Genomic DNA, 12,979 nt, shown 5'->3' with positions numbered 1-12,979 from the left:
ATCAAAGAAAGGCTGAAAAACTGTACCACATTAAAAACAATTAGATGTGACAACCAAAGGCAACATGGAATCCTGGACCGGTTCCTGATATAGTAAAAGGGCATCGGTGGACAACGGATGAAATTTAAATAAAATGCCTGGGTTTTGATCATGTAAGAGATTAACATTTGGGGGACATGGATGAAAGGTGTTCAGAAATTCTTTGTGCTGTTTTTGCAACATTTAAAAAATAAGTCTCAGGTTTTTTCAAAATGAAAAGTTAAAAGAATGTTTAAGATAACGTACAAAAGTGAAAAGATAAGCTACAAACTTTGAGATGATGTTTAGAACAAAACCACCAAGGATTAGGACCCAGAGTGTAAGGAGAGTACCTACCAAAACATATACATGCAAGAGATCAATGAACACAATAAATGTAAAAACTGGGGCAAAGGATATGAAAAGACATTTGACAGAGTACATGTGGCTATTAGATATGAAAGATGCCCAACTTACCCAACTAGTAGTCAGGGATGCATGAATTAAAACAAGGAGAGGTCAATTTTACCCATCAGATTGGCAAAAAAAATTTTAAAGTTTCAATTGAGCACTGCAAAAATGTTCAAGATGGAAAATATCAGGTATTGTCAAGCATGTCCTCAAGGGGGCACTGTCTTACCCTGATGGTGGGTGTGTAACCAGAAGCTATATTAGAAGGAAATCGATCCACATCAAGATTACATACACCCCTTGACCTACAAAGTGTACAAGTTGGATGTAAATTTTTATTACTTTGGAATAATAAAGTAATAGAAGCAATTGAAATGAACACCCAGAAGGGATCGGCGAAATAAAATGATTCATCCATTCAACTCTGGAGACACTGGCAGTTTCTCCCTTATAACCCGAGATCTTTGGATTTTTTTTTCCCATGTAAAAATTCTTCCCCCACCTAGAAAACAGTGAGCTTGGCAATATGTCTGAAGTATCATGGGTATTCCTAAATCATGGTAGACATGGCCTGAGCCCTTTCCTCACAAAAGATACTTTTTACAAAATACAAGAGAAGGAAGCACAGTGTTCTGCAAAACATTCTTATCTTGCTGTTTGAATAAATTATTCAGGTTGAATTACTTTGTACTGTTTTCTAAACACAGCATAGAGGAGGCATGCATCTCAGTGTGTCAGCTGAGAAAAGACCAGCTAGTCTTTGCTGTCACCCATCCAGATTATAGGAAGAGGTGTCAGGTCCTTTTGTCCCCTGTAAATAGTTACAATAGGTTATGTCCACAAAGCTCTTTGTCTGCTCTCCTCAAAGGAGCGGCATCCTAACAGCTAGGACTTTATTTTTTAAAAAAAGAAGAAGGAAAAAAAACCCTTCATCATCAGAGTACTGAACCCAAGGCAGCTAATATTTGATTATAAGCTCATGTTATCTTAAGTAGGAAATGAAAAAGACTTTGTAGAGAAGCTTTTGGCCTGATTCCTATCCCTTGAAGTTCAGAAATTTTGTCCCATTGCCTTATGAAAAGAATTCATTCATTCATTAAGTCTGGCAAGGGTTAGTCTGTCTTGTCTGATCTTCAGTCAACAATGACTGAAACCCCTTCTTCAGGAATCTGATGTAGCATTTTTAAAGAATAAGGTATATTTGCAAATACTGACATGGAAGGAACGTCAGGACATATTACAGAGAAAAAGAAGAGGGTGCACAAGAATACATAAAATATAATATTATCTGTGTACAAAAGTATGTGTATCTATCTTTGTAAATGCACAGAAAAAGAACAGGCAGGATGTGCACCAAACTGTTGATGGAGGTAACTGCTGAGAAAAGGAGGAAGGTTGAAATGGCTGAGGGAAATAATCCATTTCTGTTCTATGCTCTTCTTCATTTGAATATAATCTCATTCAATAAGGACACACTTATGCATGTCTTTGGGACTAGACTATATTCAAAGATGTATTAAGTTGCTGGGAAACAAGATAAATGTGGCTTGAGAAGTTTATAATCTTGTGTGAGGAGAAAGACAGCATGAACCATGGTCAGAGCACTATTTGGGGGGCTCTCAGGATGTTATGGGAAAACAAAGGAGGGACCCAGAGTGTGGGAAGGAGAAGGGAAGGCTTCCAGAGGCAGAGACAGCAAAGCTGAGGCCTAAAAGATGTGTGGGAGTTGGCTTGGCCAAGGAGAGAAGAGAAAAGTGTTTTAGGAAGGGGGAACAGCATGTGCCAAGACCCAAAGACAACACAATTTATCCCCAAGGACATTTTGACTTGCCCTTTGCCCTCTCTCTGGGTACCACACAGTATGATCTAGAAACTATGGAAGAAATGGATATTATAATATAGTCCAAACTAGGCAACAGAAAATATTTGAGGGTAATTCCTCCCAATTTGTTTTTTATAAATTAGCTAAGAAATAAGTAGAAACAGTCAAGGTTTTTATGGAGGAAAAAGTTGACAGAACATTCAGGCCTCCCTAATGAAATTTAACTCTGCAAAATTTGACCCAGGAAAACTGGACGTGAAAGAAATAAAAACCACAGAGTAAAATTCACAAACACCAGATTTTGGCAAAATTTGATATGGACAAAAACACGAACAATGAATCAACTATTTGTTGTAAAAACTTAACCCGAATAATAACTAACCAAGTTGAAATAATTTCAGAAACTGAAAATGAAAAAAACTGAAGCTAGTGTCACTGCCCTGCAATATACAACCGAACAAGGAAGTTTAAAGTAACTGGAAAATATTTCCTTGGTAAGAATTTGTCAGTACTAGTAAAATTCTGAGTTTACAATTTTATAACTAAACAGATTCAAAATACCTAGGCTCAAGGTCAAAGTCACTGTCCTTGTGATGAAGGAATTGCAGGTAGGTCTCAGAGAAGACGCAGTGTAGACGAAGAAAAGAGAAAGAAACTGGGAGACAGCCCTGCAGAGAAGGGCAGACCCAGACCAGGTCCAGGGGCTGGGCTCTGTCCAGAGGCCCAGCGGAGCCCCAAGAAGCGGAGAAGGACAGGCCAGCTCTGGGTGTACCAAAGACCTTTGTGGGCCCTGTCGGGGAGGGGCTGGAGAGAAGAGAGTGGAGTCCAGGAGGCTGGGGTTGAGGTCCGGGTGGGAGAGGCAGGCTTGGAGGTGGAGGCAAGGATGGGACAGAGAGAGGCTGGGGGCAGGAGGACAGGGCCTGGGACCTCAGGCTGTGGTGGAAGAGGAGGCAGGAGGGGAGGGTGGGGCCCACTGTGTGGCCTGGTGCCTGGGAGCCAGATGAGGGTGCAGCCGCCGGGCCAAGTTGGGGGCCAGAGAAATATCTGGTAACATTCAGGTCTAAAATAAATAGCAGTGGGGGTTCTCACTTTAACCTGTCACCCCCAAAGCCATGTGTGAGCAAACTGCTTCTAGACCATCTTTATGCAGTGCCTGCAATCAAGAAGGGGTTTTTGTTTGTTGTTTAAGAATAAGCACAGTTATTTTTAAATTGTGAATCACGGTACCGTACACCTCTAACTTAGATAATATTGTACATCAACTATACTTCAGTTTTAAGAAGCGGGGGAGCCAAGAGTTGAGACACACCCCCTATGCCCCCACCCCCATCCTGCCCCAGGAGAGAAGGGTCAGAGGTCGCCTGGGCCGGGGTGGAAGGTCACCGGGCACTCACCGGCAGCCCACGCCCAGGAGGAAGCAGGTGAGGGCCACCAGGTCGCACTGGTTCCAGGTGTCGGAGAGGTAGAGGTGCAGCCGGCGGCTCAGGGAGGCCTGGTGGGAGTCGGCCCCGGGGCCCCCCCCAGCTAGGCTGCCCAGGCCGCCCCCCAGGCCCTGGCGGAACTCCTCGCAGAGCAGGGTGAAGGCCCAGAAGTAGAGCAGCAGCTCCGGGGTGCCGGGCAGCTCGGGCTTGAAGTCAATGAGCAGCACGTGGGCGAAGAGCAGCAGGAAGAGGAGGTAGGTGACCACGTTGCCCATGAAGGCTGTCACTGGCGCCCCCCAGAACTGGGGCCAGCGGCGCAGGCGCGGGGGGCACCCCCCACAGCAGCCCCTGTGGCGTGGCGGCCTCAGCATCCCTAAGGGCATCTTCTCAGGGGGGTCTGCTGGCCTGTGGGGGAAAGAGAGAGAGAGAAGGGAGGAGGGTTCAACCCGACCTCTGCACCTGACCTTCACCATGACCATAACCTCTAACCTTTCACATCCTCCTTCTCCTCCTTTCAAAGCATTCCCCACCTTCATGACTTCCGACCCTGCTCGACCCAGAATGGAGCCTGATGTCTACCATCTCCTTGACTTTTGACTTCTGTATCTAACTTCTGACCTCTGACATCTCCTACCATCAAGACTGCTGACCTTCCACCTCTGACTTCCTCCACCCTTCTGGCCCCAGGGCTGACCTCTGACTCTAATCCAACTTTTGTCTCCAAGTCCCTCTTCTTTCCCCTTCACAACCTCTGAGTCTCTATGTCTGACTTTGGACCATCTATCTGACCTCTGACCCTCAAATATGCCCTATGACCCCCTCACTTTCATGGCCTTGGTTTCCCAGGTTCGACAACACTATCCCTGAAAATTAACTTCTGACCTACAAATCCTGATACCAGATTATCCAGATTTCTCAGATAACCCTTCCCTATATCTGATTTCCGACTGTACAGCCATATTTGGCTTCTGAATTCCAACTTTCCTGGTCCACTCATATCTCTGACCCTTCTCACCTGAGTTCTGCTCCTCTGTCCCAATTTCATCCTGACTCTTAACTCTGACCTCAAATCAGAAACGGCAAAATGAATAACACTAAAAATAATACATTCTGAAAGCTAACAGGAAAAGCAAACTGGCTTGGAGAGGCATCTTCTCTTTATAAACCAAGCAGAAAGAAAACTCAAAAGTGGAAACAAACCCAAAGTCCATCAACTAATAAACAGATCGACAAAATGTGGTCTATCCAGACAATGGAATATAATCAGCAATAAAAATGAAAGAAACACTGATAAATGCTACAAAGTGGATAAATCTTGAAAACATGATGCTAAGTTAACAAAGCCAGTCATAGAAGACCACATAGTGTACGACTCCACTTATACGAAATGTCCAGAATAGGCAAAATCGGTAGGGACAGGAAGTAAATTAGTGGTTGCCTGGGGTAGGAGGAGTGGGGAATGACCGTTCATGGGTACATGGTTTCTTGTTGCAGTGATGAAAATGTTTTAAAATTAATTTTGATGATGATTTCAAAACGCTGAACTTACTAAAAACCCATTGAGCATTGAACACCTTAAATGGGTGAACTGAATGGTATGTGAATTTTATCTCATTAAAGTTGTTCTACAGAAAATAAGCAGAAAGAACAGAAAAGCTAAAGAAAGAGAGATACAGAGAAAACAAGTCCCTAATAACAGGAGGAAACAGACCGGGTATTTTGCATTGCACCCTCTGTGGGATCCTGATAACAAAAATGTATGGTGAGTCAGACTCTGGCCTAACATCCGCCATCCCGAATCACCCCCGGCCAGGCCACACACAGATTTCAGGGGCCTCCCTGCAGTGGGGAGCTCCCAGGAATCTGTCCTTTTATAAAGCTCTCCATAGAGGTGGCACTCCACAGTGGCTTTAGTGCACAGATTCAGGAACAGGACGATCTGGGTTCAAATCCCAGCTCTACCACTGACCAACCACATGATCTGAGGTGGGTGAATTAATGCCTCTGTTATTTCAGCAGTAAAATGGGGATAATTACAGACCCTATGGCATAGGGTTGTTGAGAGAATTAAATGAGCTGATTTTCAAAAGGATTTAGCACACTGGCTGCCTGCTGTAAGTGTTCTATGACATCAGCTATTGTCATCAGTGTCATATGGTGCACAAGTTGGGAACTCACCAGGCAAGGACACCATTATTGACCCTGACACTGGGGCCTTGTGTCTAATTTTTTTCAGCTGTTCAAATTTTTTTTCCTTAGTTTTCTCCTCTTATCTTGACAAATATTTTGTATCCTTTGTGCAAGGTCTCAGAAATATATGTATATGCATATATTTAAATTTGAATTGTTTCACGAAGTATGCAGTGGGTTTACAGACTTCTGGCAGTCTGATTATGCTTCTAACATTTACCAGGACATTTTTCCTTCCACAATATTGGGGCCGAGGTTCTTCCCTTGTCCTATTTATGTGGCTAAAGTAGAGATGGAAGGTGCAAAGATGGCTATAAATGTGGGCCTCTTCTTCTGTTTCCCTGTTACCATAGATTTAGACCCTTATACCTACACACACACACACACCATTCAACAAAATAAATAAGTATATTAATAATAGCAGAAGTAATTATAGTCCCCATTAATTGAGCACTTGCTTTGTGCTGGGCACTATGATATCCATATTTTATATATATTAGCTCCTTGAATCCTTCCAACCCCTCCATCAGGCATTGTGGTACATTGTATTGCTGTGGACCAAATATTTTGGTTCCCTCCTAGTGGGAGAATTAGGAGCTAAGGGATTACTGCGTGACTTGCTTTTGCCAATGAAATGTGGGCAAAAGTGACATGTGTCACTTCCACATGGAGGCTTCAAGCGCCAGTACCTGGTTGGTACTGTCTCTTTTCCATCTACCGTGAGACCAGCAACATCTCAGCTGGGAGGTGCTTGCTTATCCCAAAGTGAAGACCACATGGAACAGAGCCACAGACAACCCAGAAATGGAGCATGAGTGAGACTAAATCCTTGTTGTTGCCAGTCACTGAGAGTTTCGGATGCTTGTTATTGCAGTGTTACCCTACCTAATCTGACTACCACAGGCACAACCTTCTCTTTGCAGAAAAGAAAGCTGAGGCTCAGGGGTGAAGCCACTTCCAAAGTTAAAGTCAGGATTTGAAACTAGGTCTGCCTGACTCAGAGCTAAATCCCTCAGCGCCTCCACTCTGCAGAATTATCAGATTGATAAATATTCTATTTCACTTGCTTAGGGCTGATTTTGAAGATACCTCCAAGGGTACCACAGCACAGAGATTACGCGCAAAGACCCTGGAGTAAGAAAAAAAAATAGGCAAAGGATCCCTAAATGAACCAGATTCACCCAGTCCCACTTGCTCTGTCAAGGTGGAAGTACACGTAGCAGGAAATATGATTTCCAGTGATGAACCCCAATCCCTGAACTAAGCCTTGAGCTTGGCATTTGCGAGACTTCCTCAGTATTCCAGTGGCTTCATGAAACCACCATCTCCTGAAGCCCCACTTCTCCCCTCCGGCATTGCCCCCAGCACCTGGTGCTCCACTCACTCGACAGGCCCTTCCCCGTTGATGCCTTTATCCATGTCAAATGCCAGGTCCTTCTGCGTGGGCTCCTCATCTGACTTCCTGGCAGGGAGGCATGTACACAGTGAGAAACAGGAAGTGAGGGTGGGAGAGGAATTCTCCAGAGAGACCCAAACTTAGTCACCCAGAGACATGGCAGGGAAGGAAAGGAGAGCCCCCACCCGGAGTCACCCCAAAGGGACCTCCCAGCAAAGCTGTGGCCAGAGAGCAGAGGAATTGCCCCGAGAGACACTGCAGAGAGCCCCCCAAAAGCTCACCTCCCAAAACACACCCCCAGTGAGGGGAGGGGAAGAGAATGAACAAAGAAGGGAACCATTAGACAGACCAAGCAGAAAGGGGGTCAGAACTGAGCAGGAAGGAGAAACTGATCACCCTCCCTCCCGCCAATCTAACCCCGGGGGACTGACCTGAAGGTGATGAGGTTGGTGTAGATGAGTGGGGGGCAAAAGAAGGCGAGAACCAGGGCCCAAATGGGGGTGGTGCTGTCCATCTCCCCCCACCACTTCTGTGTCAGCAGAGACTGTGGGGTGCGGGGAAGATTAGGAGCCTGAACCTCCCCACAGCCCCTCCCAGAGACCCCAGGCAAGGATCAGGTCACAGCTCCTGAGCACAGAGCAGTGCTCACTGTGGGGACCATAACTATCAGGGGTGAGGGAAAAGTGGTCAAAGGCAAATGCCACCTGTCCCAGGTTTTAGTTAGTAGAGTTTAACAGCCAACATTTGTTAACACAATATACCAGATCCTGGGCTAAGCACTTTACAACTTTACGTAGATTACTTCAGTTAACCCTCACCGCACCCCCCAGGAGGACAGGTACTAGCATTTTCTCCCTTTTCACAGATGAGGCACAAAGAGGTCATGGAAGGGGCAAAAGCTGGAATCCGTAAGTTTAACCACCATTCGAAGCAAAGGACTCTGGGTAATTATTTGAAGGGCCAGACAAATCATTCCAAGTGAAGATGAGACTTCCTGCTCAGTGGGCAAACTTGTACTGAGGGTGGGACTCTCTGAGCCCCTGTCAGGTTCAGATTAAGGAGACAGAGAGTTTTCAAAATGTCAAGGCTTGAAGGATGGGAAAGACTGTGGGTAAGCAGGGCTTCCCAAAGGAAAGGATTTCCTATAGGAAGGGTAGGATTTCCTAGAGCTTGTCTATATCCAAAACACTGGGTAATTGTCCAGTGACATCATTCTAATTGTTGAACTCTGGAAATGGGGACCTCTTAAAGAAGCAGAAAGGACTTCCTGTGTAAGAGGTAGGACTCCTACTAAAGTTCCCAGGAATTCCTACATCTGTATCCTTTTTTTTTCCCTCCAGTTTTCTTTTAGGGAGGAGGTAATTAACTTTATTTATTCATTTATTTATTTAATGGAGATAATGGGGATTGAATCAGGACTTCATGCATTCCATGCATGCGCTCTACCATGGAGCTATATCTCCCCCCACATCTGGAATAGAACTTCTTAGGAGGGTGAGCTTTGCTGTGGGAAGGTTGGCTTTCCTGTGGTAGGGGGTGGGGCTTTTATGGGAAAAGCAACATCTCTAGGAGAGGGCTGAGAATTTCTGGAGGAGGAGTGGTCTCTGGGGGAGGGGCTGGTCAAGACCATGGACCGCCCATCATGGCAAGGGCTTAGCATCCATACTTCCCGGAGTCCAGCTGAGAACCATTTGGGATTTTGGTGTCTCAGATGCTCACCTGTACTCCGTCCTGGGCAAAGAAGGCACGGGCATCAGCCTGCGTGGCAAGCTGGAGGCAGGTGGAATCGCCCCAGAGCGGGCAGCGTCGAAGGAGCAGGCGAGCGGCCCGGTCCTCACTGCTGCGGTAGCACTGTCCAAAGAGGTCTGGGTGTGGGAGATTTATATAAGAGGGAGGGAAAGGAGCGGGAAGACAGTGTGAGGGAAAAGATGAGGGGACTGAAGGGGAGGGGGCAGGGTTATGAGAAGAGGAATGGGGAGATTTACAACCCCCTTTATGGTAGCTCCCTTGCCCCGCCCTAGGCACCCATGCCCCACGCACCAACACCCAGCCCCTCAAACTTGGCAGCCAGATCCTTCCTCCGTGCTACCTCCTCAGCCTCAGTCTCCAGGCGCGCCAGCACTCGGAGCAACAAACAGGCCCCAAGAGCTGAGGCCACGGAATTGGAACCCTGGAGAGACAGAGAGAGATGGGGTCACAGACAGGGTCAGAGTTTGGAGTGAGATTCATGGAGGGGTGAAGAAGGTGGAGGGAAAGCTTGTGATTAAGGGAAGGGACAGAGCCAGAGGTCAGAAATTAACCAAGGTCCTCAAAGGCCAAGGATGAAGTAAGGCTAGTACAGGAATCTGGAAGAAACTGGAAATGTCAGAAGTCAGGTGGTTCAGAGACCAGGAGCTGGGCTAGATTTAAAATGATATCAGAGTGGGAAGGGTATAGATTAAATGGCAGAGTGCATGCTTAGCATGCATGAGGTCCTGGGTTCAATCTCCAGTACCTCCTTCAAATAAACAAATTAATAAGTAAACCTAATTACCTACCCCCCTAAATAAAATAAAATAAAATAAAATAAAATAAAATAAAATAAAATAAAATAAAAGAGATAAATGACATCAGAGGCTATAGGCAGGCCAAGAAGCAGCTGGAGATGCCACCTAAAATGGCAGAGTAGAGAACTTCAAAACTCCATCCCTCCACAAAAGCAACAAATAAGCTGGCAAACACTGACAGAATCAACTTTTCCAGAAGTCTGGAATCTAACATAAAATTTAAAACAAACAGGAGAATGCTTAATGATGAAAGAAAATGCTATATTTCGGTAAAAGAGCACTGTGACATTTTAACTAACCTGCTTACCATTGCCAATTCCCCAGCTAAGTGGTTGCCTCGAAGGCAACAGCCTATATTCCTGCTGCAGGTTGTTGGTATCAGAGGGAACAATCCAGATCTTACCCTTAAATAATTGTGGTTGTGTGTAAACCTAGCTGGTGGCTCCCTGAAGGGACAGCTCAAGGACTTGCTTTTGTTTCACTTTTCCTGGAGCTTTTCCAGAGCAGAAGTGGCTTCCCAGGTAATGTTTGAAAGCATTTAAAGTCAAATGTATTAGCCTCAGCTAATCAAGGCAAAGAATACCAGTAAAGGTACGCAATAGATACCCTGAGCGGCTTGGGAGGGAAGTAGCTGGGGAAGAAAATATTTGGGGGAATATGGGATTGAAAAAGCTTCTATGTGTACCAGGGAATCTAGAAGGCTACACACATGACAAAGACTGGATGCGTGTTCAGAGAAGACTAAAGAAAACCCTAAACTTTCACCTCTGTCTGAACTTGAGGCTCAGCAAAAGCAGGAATTGAAGGCTAGAGCAGAATTGAAAACAGCCTGCCTAAGTGTTGAAAGACAGCTGCGACAAAGAGCCATTCTGCAAAGTGGGAGAGTTTTATTCCACACCTCCCCCTGCCCTGGGCATTTAAGGAAATCTCTGTCAAGTCACTAGCTGACCACTAAGCTAGCAGAACAGGGACTTCCGTGGCCATACATGACAAGTAATACAGACTTCACAAAAGTAGTTTAGAAAAGTCACTAAACAAACAACAACACCCCACAACAAGCAGCAACAACGAACCCTGAAGGGAAGAGTTAAGCTGATTTCCAGAGTTGCCATATTATAATATTCAAATTGTCCAATTTTCAGCAAAAAATATTATGAAGCATGCAAAGAAACAAGAAGGTATAATCCATTCACAGGAAAAAAGAAATTAGGAAGCTCAGCCACTGGACTCACTTTAAATCAACTGTCTTAAATATAGTCAAAAAGCTATAAGAAATCATGAACAAAAAACTAAAGGAAGCCAGGAGAATGATGTCTCAGCCAATGAAGAATAGAAATAAAGAAAAATAAATTATAAAAAGGAATCAAATAGAAATTTTGGAGCGGAAAAGTGCAATAATTGAAATGAAAAAATTCACTTAAAGGGCTTAACAGGGGAGGGATAAATTAGGAGTTTGGGATTAGCAGAGACAAGCTACTGTATATAAAATAAACAAGGTCCTAATGTATAGCACACAGAACTACATTCAATATCTTGTAATAACCTATAATGAAAAAGAACAGGAAGAAAAGAATATTTATATTATATATAATATATATATAACTGAATCACTGCTGTACATCAGAGACTGACACAACATTGTAAATCAACTAAACTTCAATTAAATAAATAAATAGGGCTTAACAGCAGCTTTGAGGGGGCAGAAGAAAGAATTTGTAAATTTGAAGATAGGTCAATTGCGATTATCCAGTTTGAGGTGCAGAAAGAAAAAATAATAAAGAAAAATAAACAGATCCTAACACACTGTGGGACAGCATCAATCGTACAATACATGCATAATGGGAGTCCCAAAAGCAGAGGACAGAAAGGGACAGAAAACATATTTCAAGATATAATAGACTAAAACTTCCCAAATTTGATAAAACACATGAATCTATACATCCAAGAAGATGAAGAATTCCAAGTAGGATAAATTTAAAAAGATCCACACTAAGAAATATTATAATCAGATCATTGGAAGCCCAAATCAAAGAAAGAATCTTGAAATCAGCAAGACAGAAGTGACTCATCATACATAAGGAATCTCAATAAGATTAACATGTAGGATTAAATAATTATATATAATAGTTATAAAACTACGAAACTCTCAGAAGAAAACATAGGGATAAAACATCATGACCTTGGATTTGGCAATGGTTACTTAGATATGACACCAAAAGCACAAGAAAACAAAGGAAAAAAAGAAAGACAAACTGGACATCATCAAAATTTTAAACTTTTGTACATCAAAGGACACTATCAACAAAGGGAAAATACAATCCACAGAAAAGGAGAATATATTTGCAAATAATATATCTAACAAGGGATTAATATCCAGGACATATAAGGAATTTAAAATTCATCAACAAAAAAGACCAACAAGCCAACTTAAAAGTAGATAAAGGACTTGAATAGACATTTCTCCAAAGATATATAGATAGCTGATAAACAGATGAAAAGATGCTCGACATCACTAATCATTAAGAAAATGCAAATCCAAACACAGTGAGATACCACTTCACCCCCATTAGGATAGCAATTATCAAAAAAGAAAAAGAAGGAAAAGAAAAGAACAAGTGTTGGTGAAGATGTGGAGAAACTGGAACACTTGTGCATTGCTGGTGAAAGTAAAATGTGCAAAACAATATGGCAGTTCCTCAAAAAAATTAAACCTAGAATTACATGATCCAGCAGTTCCATTCCTAGGTATGTACTCAAAACAACTGAAAGCAGGGACTCACAGAGATATTCGTACACCAACCATAGCAGTATTATTCACAATAGCCAAAAGGCCAAAACAACCCACGTGTCAATCAACAGATGAATGGATAAAGAAAATGTAGTACATCCATACGATGGGATATTATTATTCAATCTTAAAAAGGAAGGATATTTTAACACATGGTACAATACTGAAGAACCTTGAAAACATTATACTAAGTGAGATAAGCCAGATATCAAAGTACAAATATTACATGATCCCACTTAGATGAAGTGCCTAGCATAGTCAAATTCATGGAGGCAGAAAGTAGAATAGTGGTTGCCAGGGGCTGGAGGGAATGGGGAGTTCTTATTTACAAGGGGGAGGGTATAACTCAGTGGTAGAGCACATGCTTAGCATGCACGAGGTCCTGGG

General features: G+C 43.5%; 1 protein-coding gene across 6 annotated transcripts in view; it reads right to left on the bottom strand.

Annotated features, from left to right (window-relative positions):
• Positions 1 to 12,979, bottom strand: part of TRPM4 (transient receptor potential cation channel subfamily M member 4) — a 37,155-nt gene that overhangs the window by 8,177 nt on the left and 15,999 nt on the right. For all 6 annotated transcript variants that reach the window (XR_010382393.1, XM_064489510.1, XM_064489513.1 and 3 more), the window contains 5 exons: positions 9,299 to 9,428; positions 8,978 to 9,123; positions 7,690 to 7,802; positions 7,247 to 7,324; positions 3,646 to 4,077 (listed from right to left, as the gene is read on the bottom strand). Coding sequence is in view for 5 of the 6 variants with exons in the window: in XM_064489510.1 (XP_064345580.1) it covers positions 3,646 to 4,077; positions 7,247 to 7,324; positions 7,690 to 7,802; positions 8,978 to 9,123; positions 9,299 to 9,428 (899 nt within the window). In the remaining variant the exon portion in view is untranslated. The remainder of the gene's footprint in view (positions 1 to 3,645; positions 4,078 to 7,246; positions 7,325 to 7,689; positions 7,803 to 8,977; positions 9,124 to 9,298; positions 9,429 to 12,979) is intronic.

This window comes from Camelus dromedarius, chromosome 9 (genome assembly GCF_036321535.1).
Source record: "Camelus dromedarius isolate mCamDro1 chromosome 9, mCamDro1.pat, whole genome shotgun sequence".
Classification (NCBI taxonomy): domain Eukaryota; kingdom Metazoa; phylum Chordata; class Mammalia; order Artiodactyla; family Camelidae; genus Camelus; species Camelus dromedarius.
This window is presented reverse-complemented; position numbering and strand designations above follow the sequence as displayed.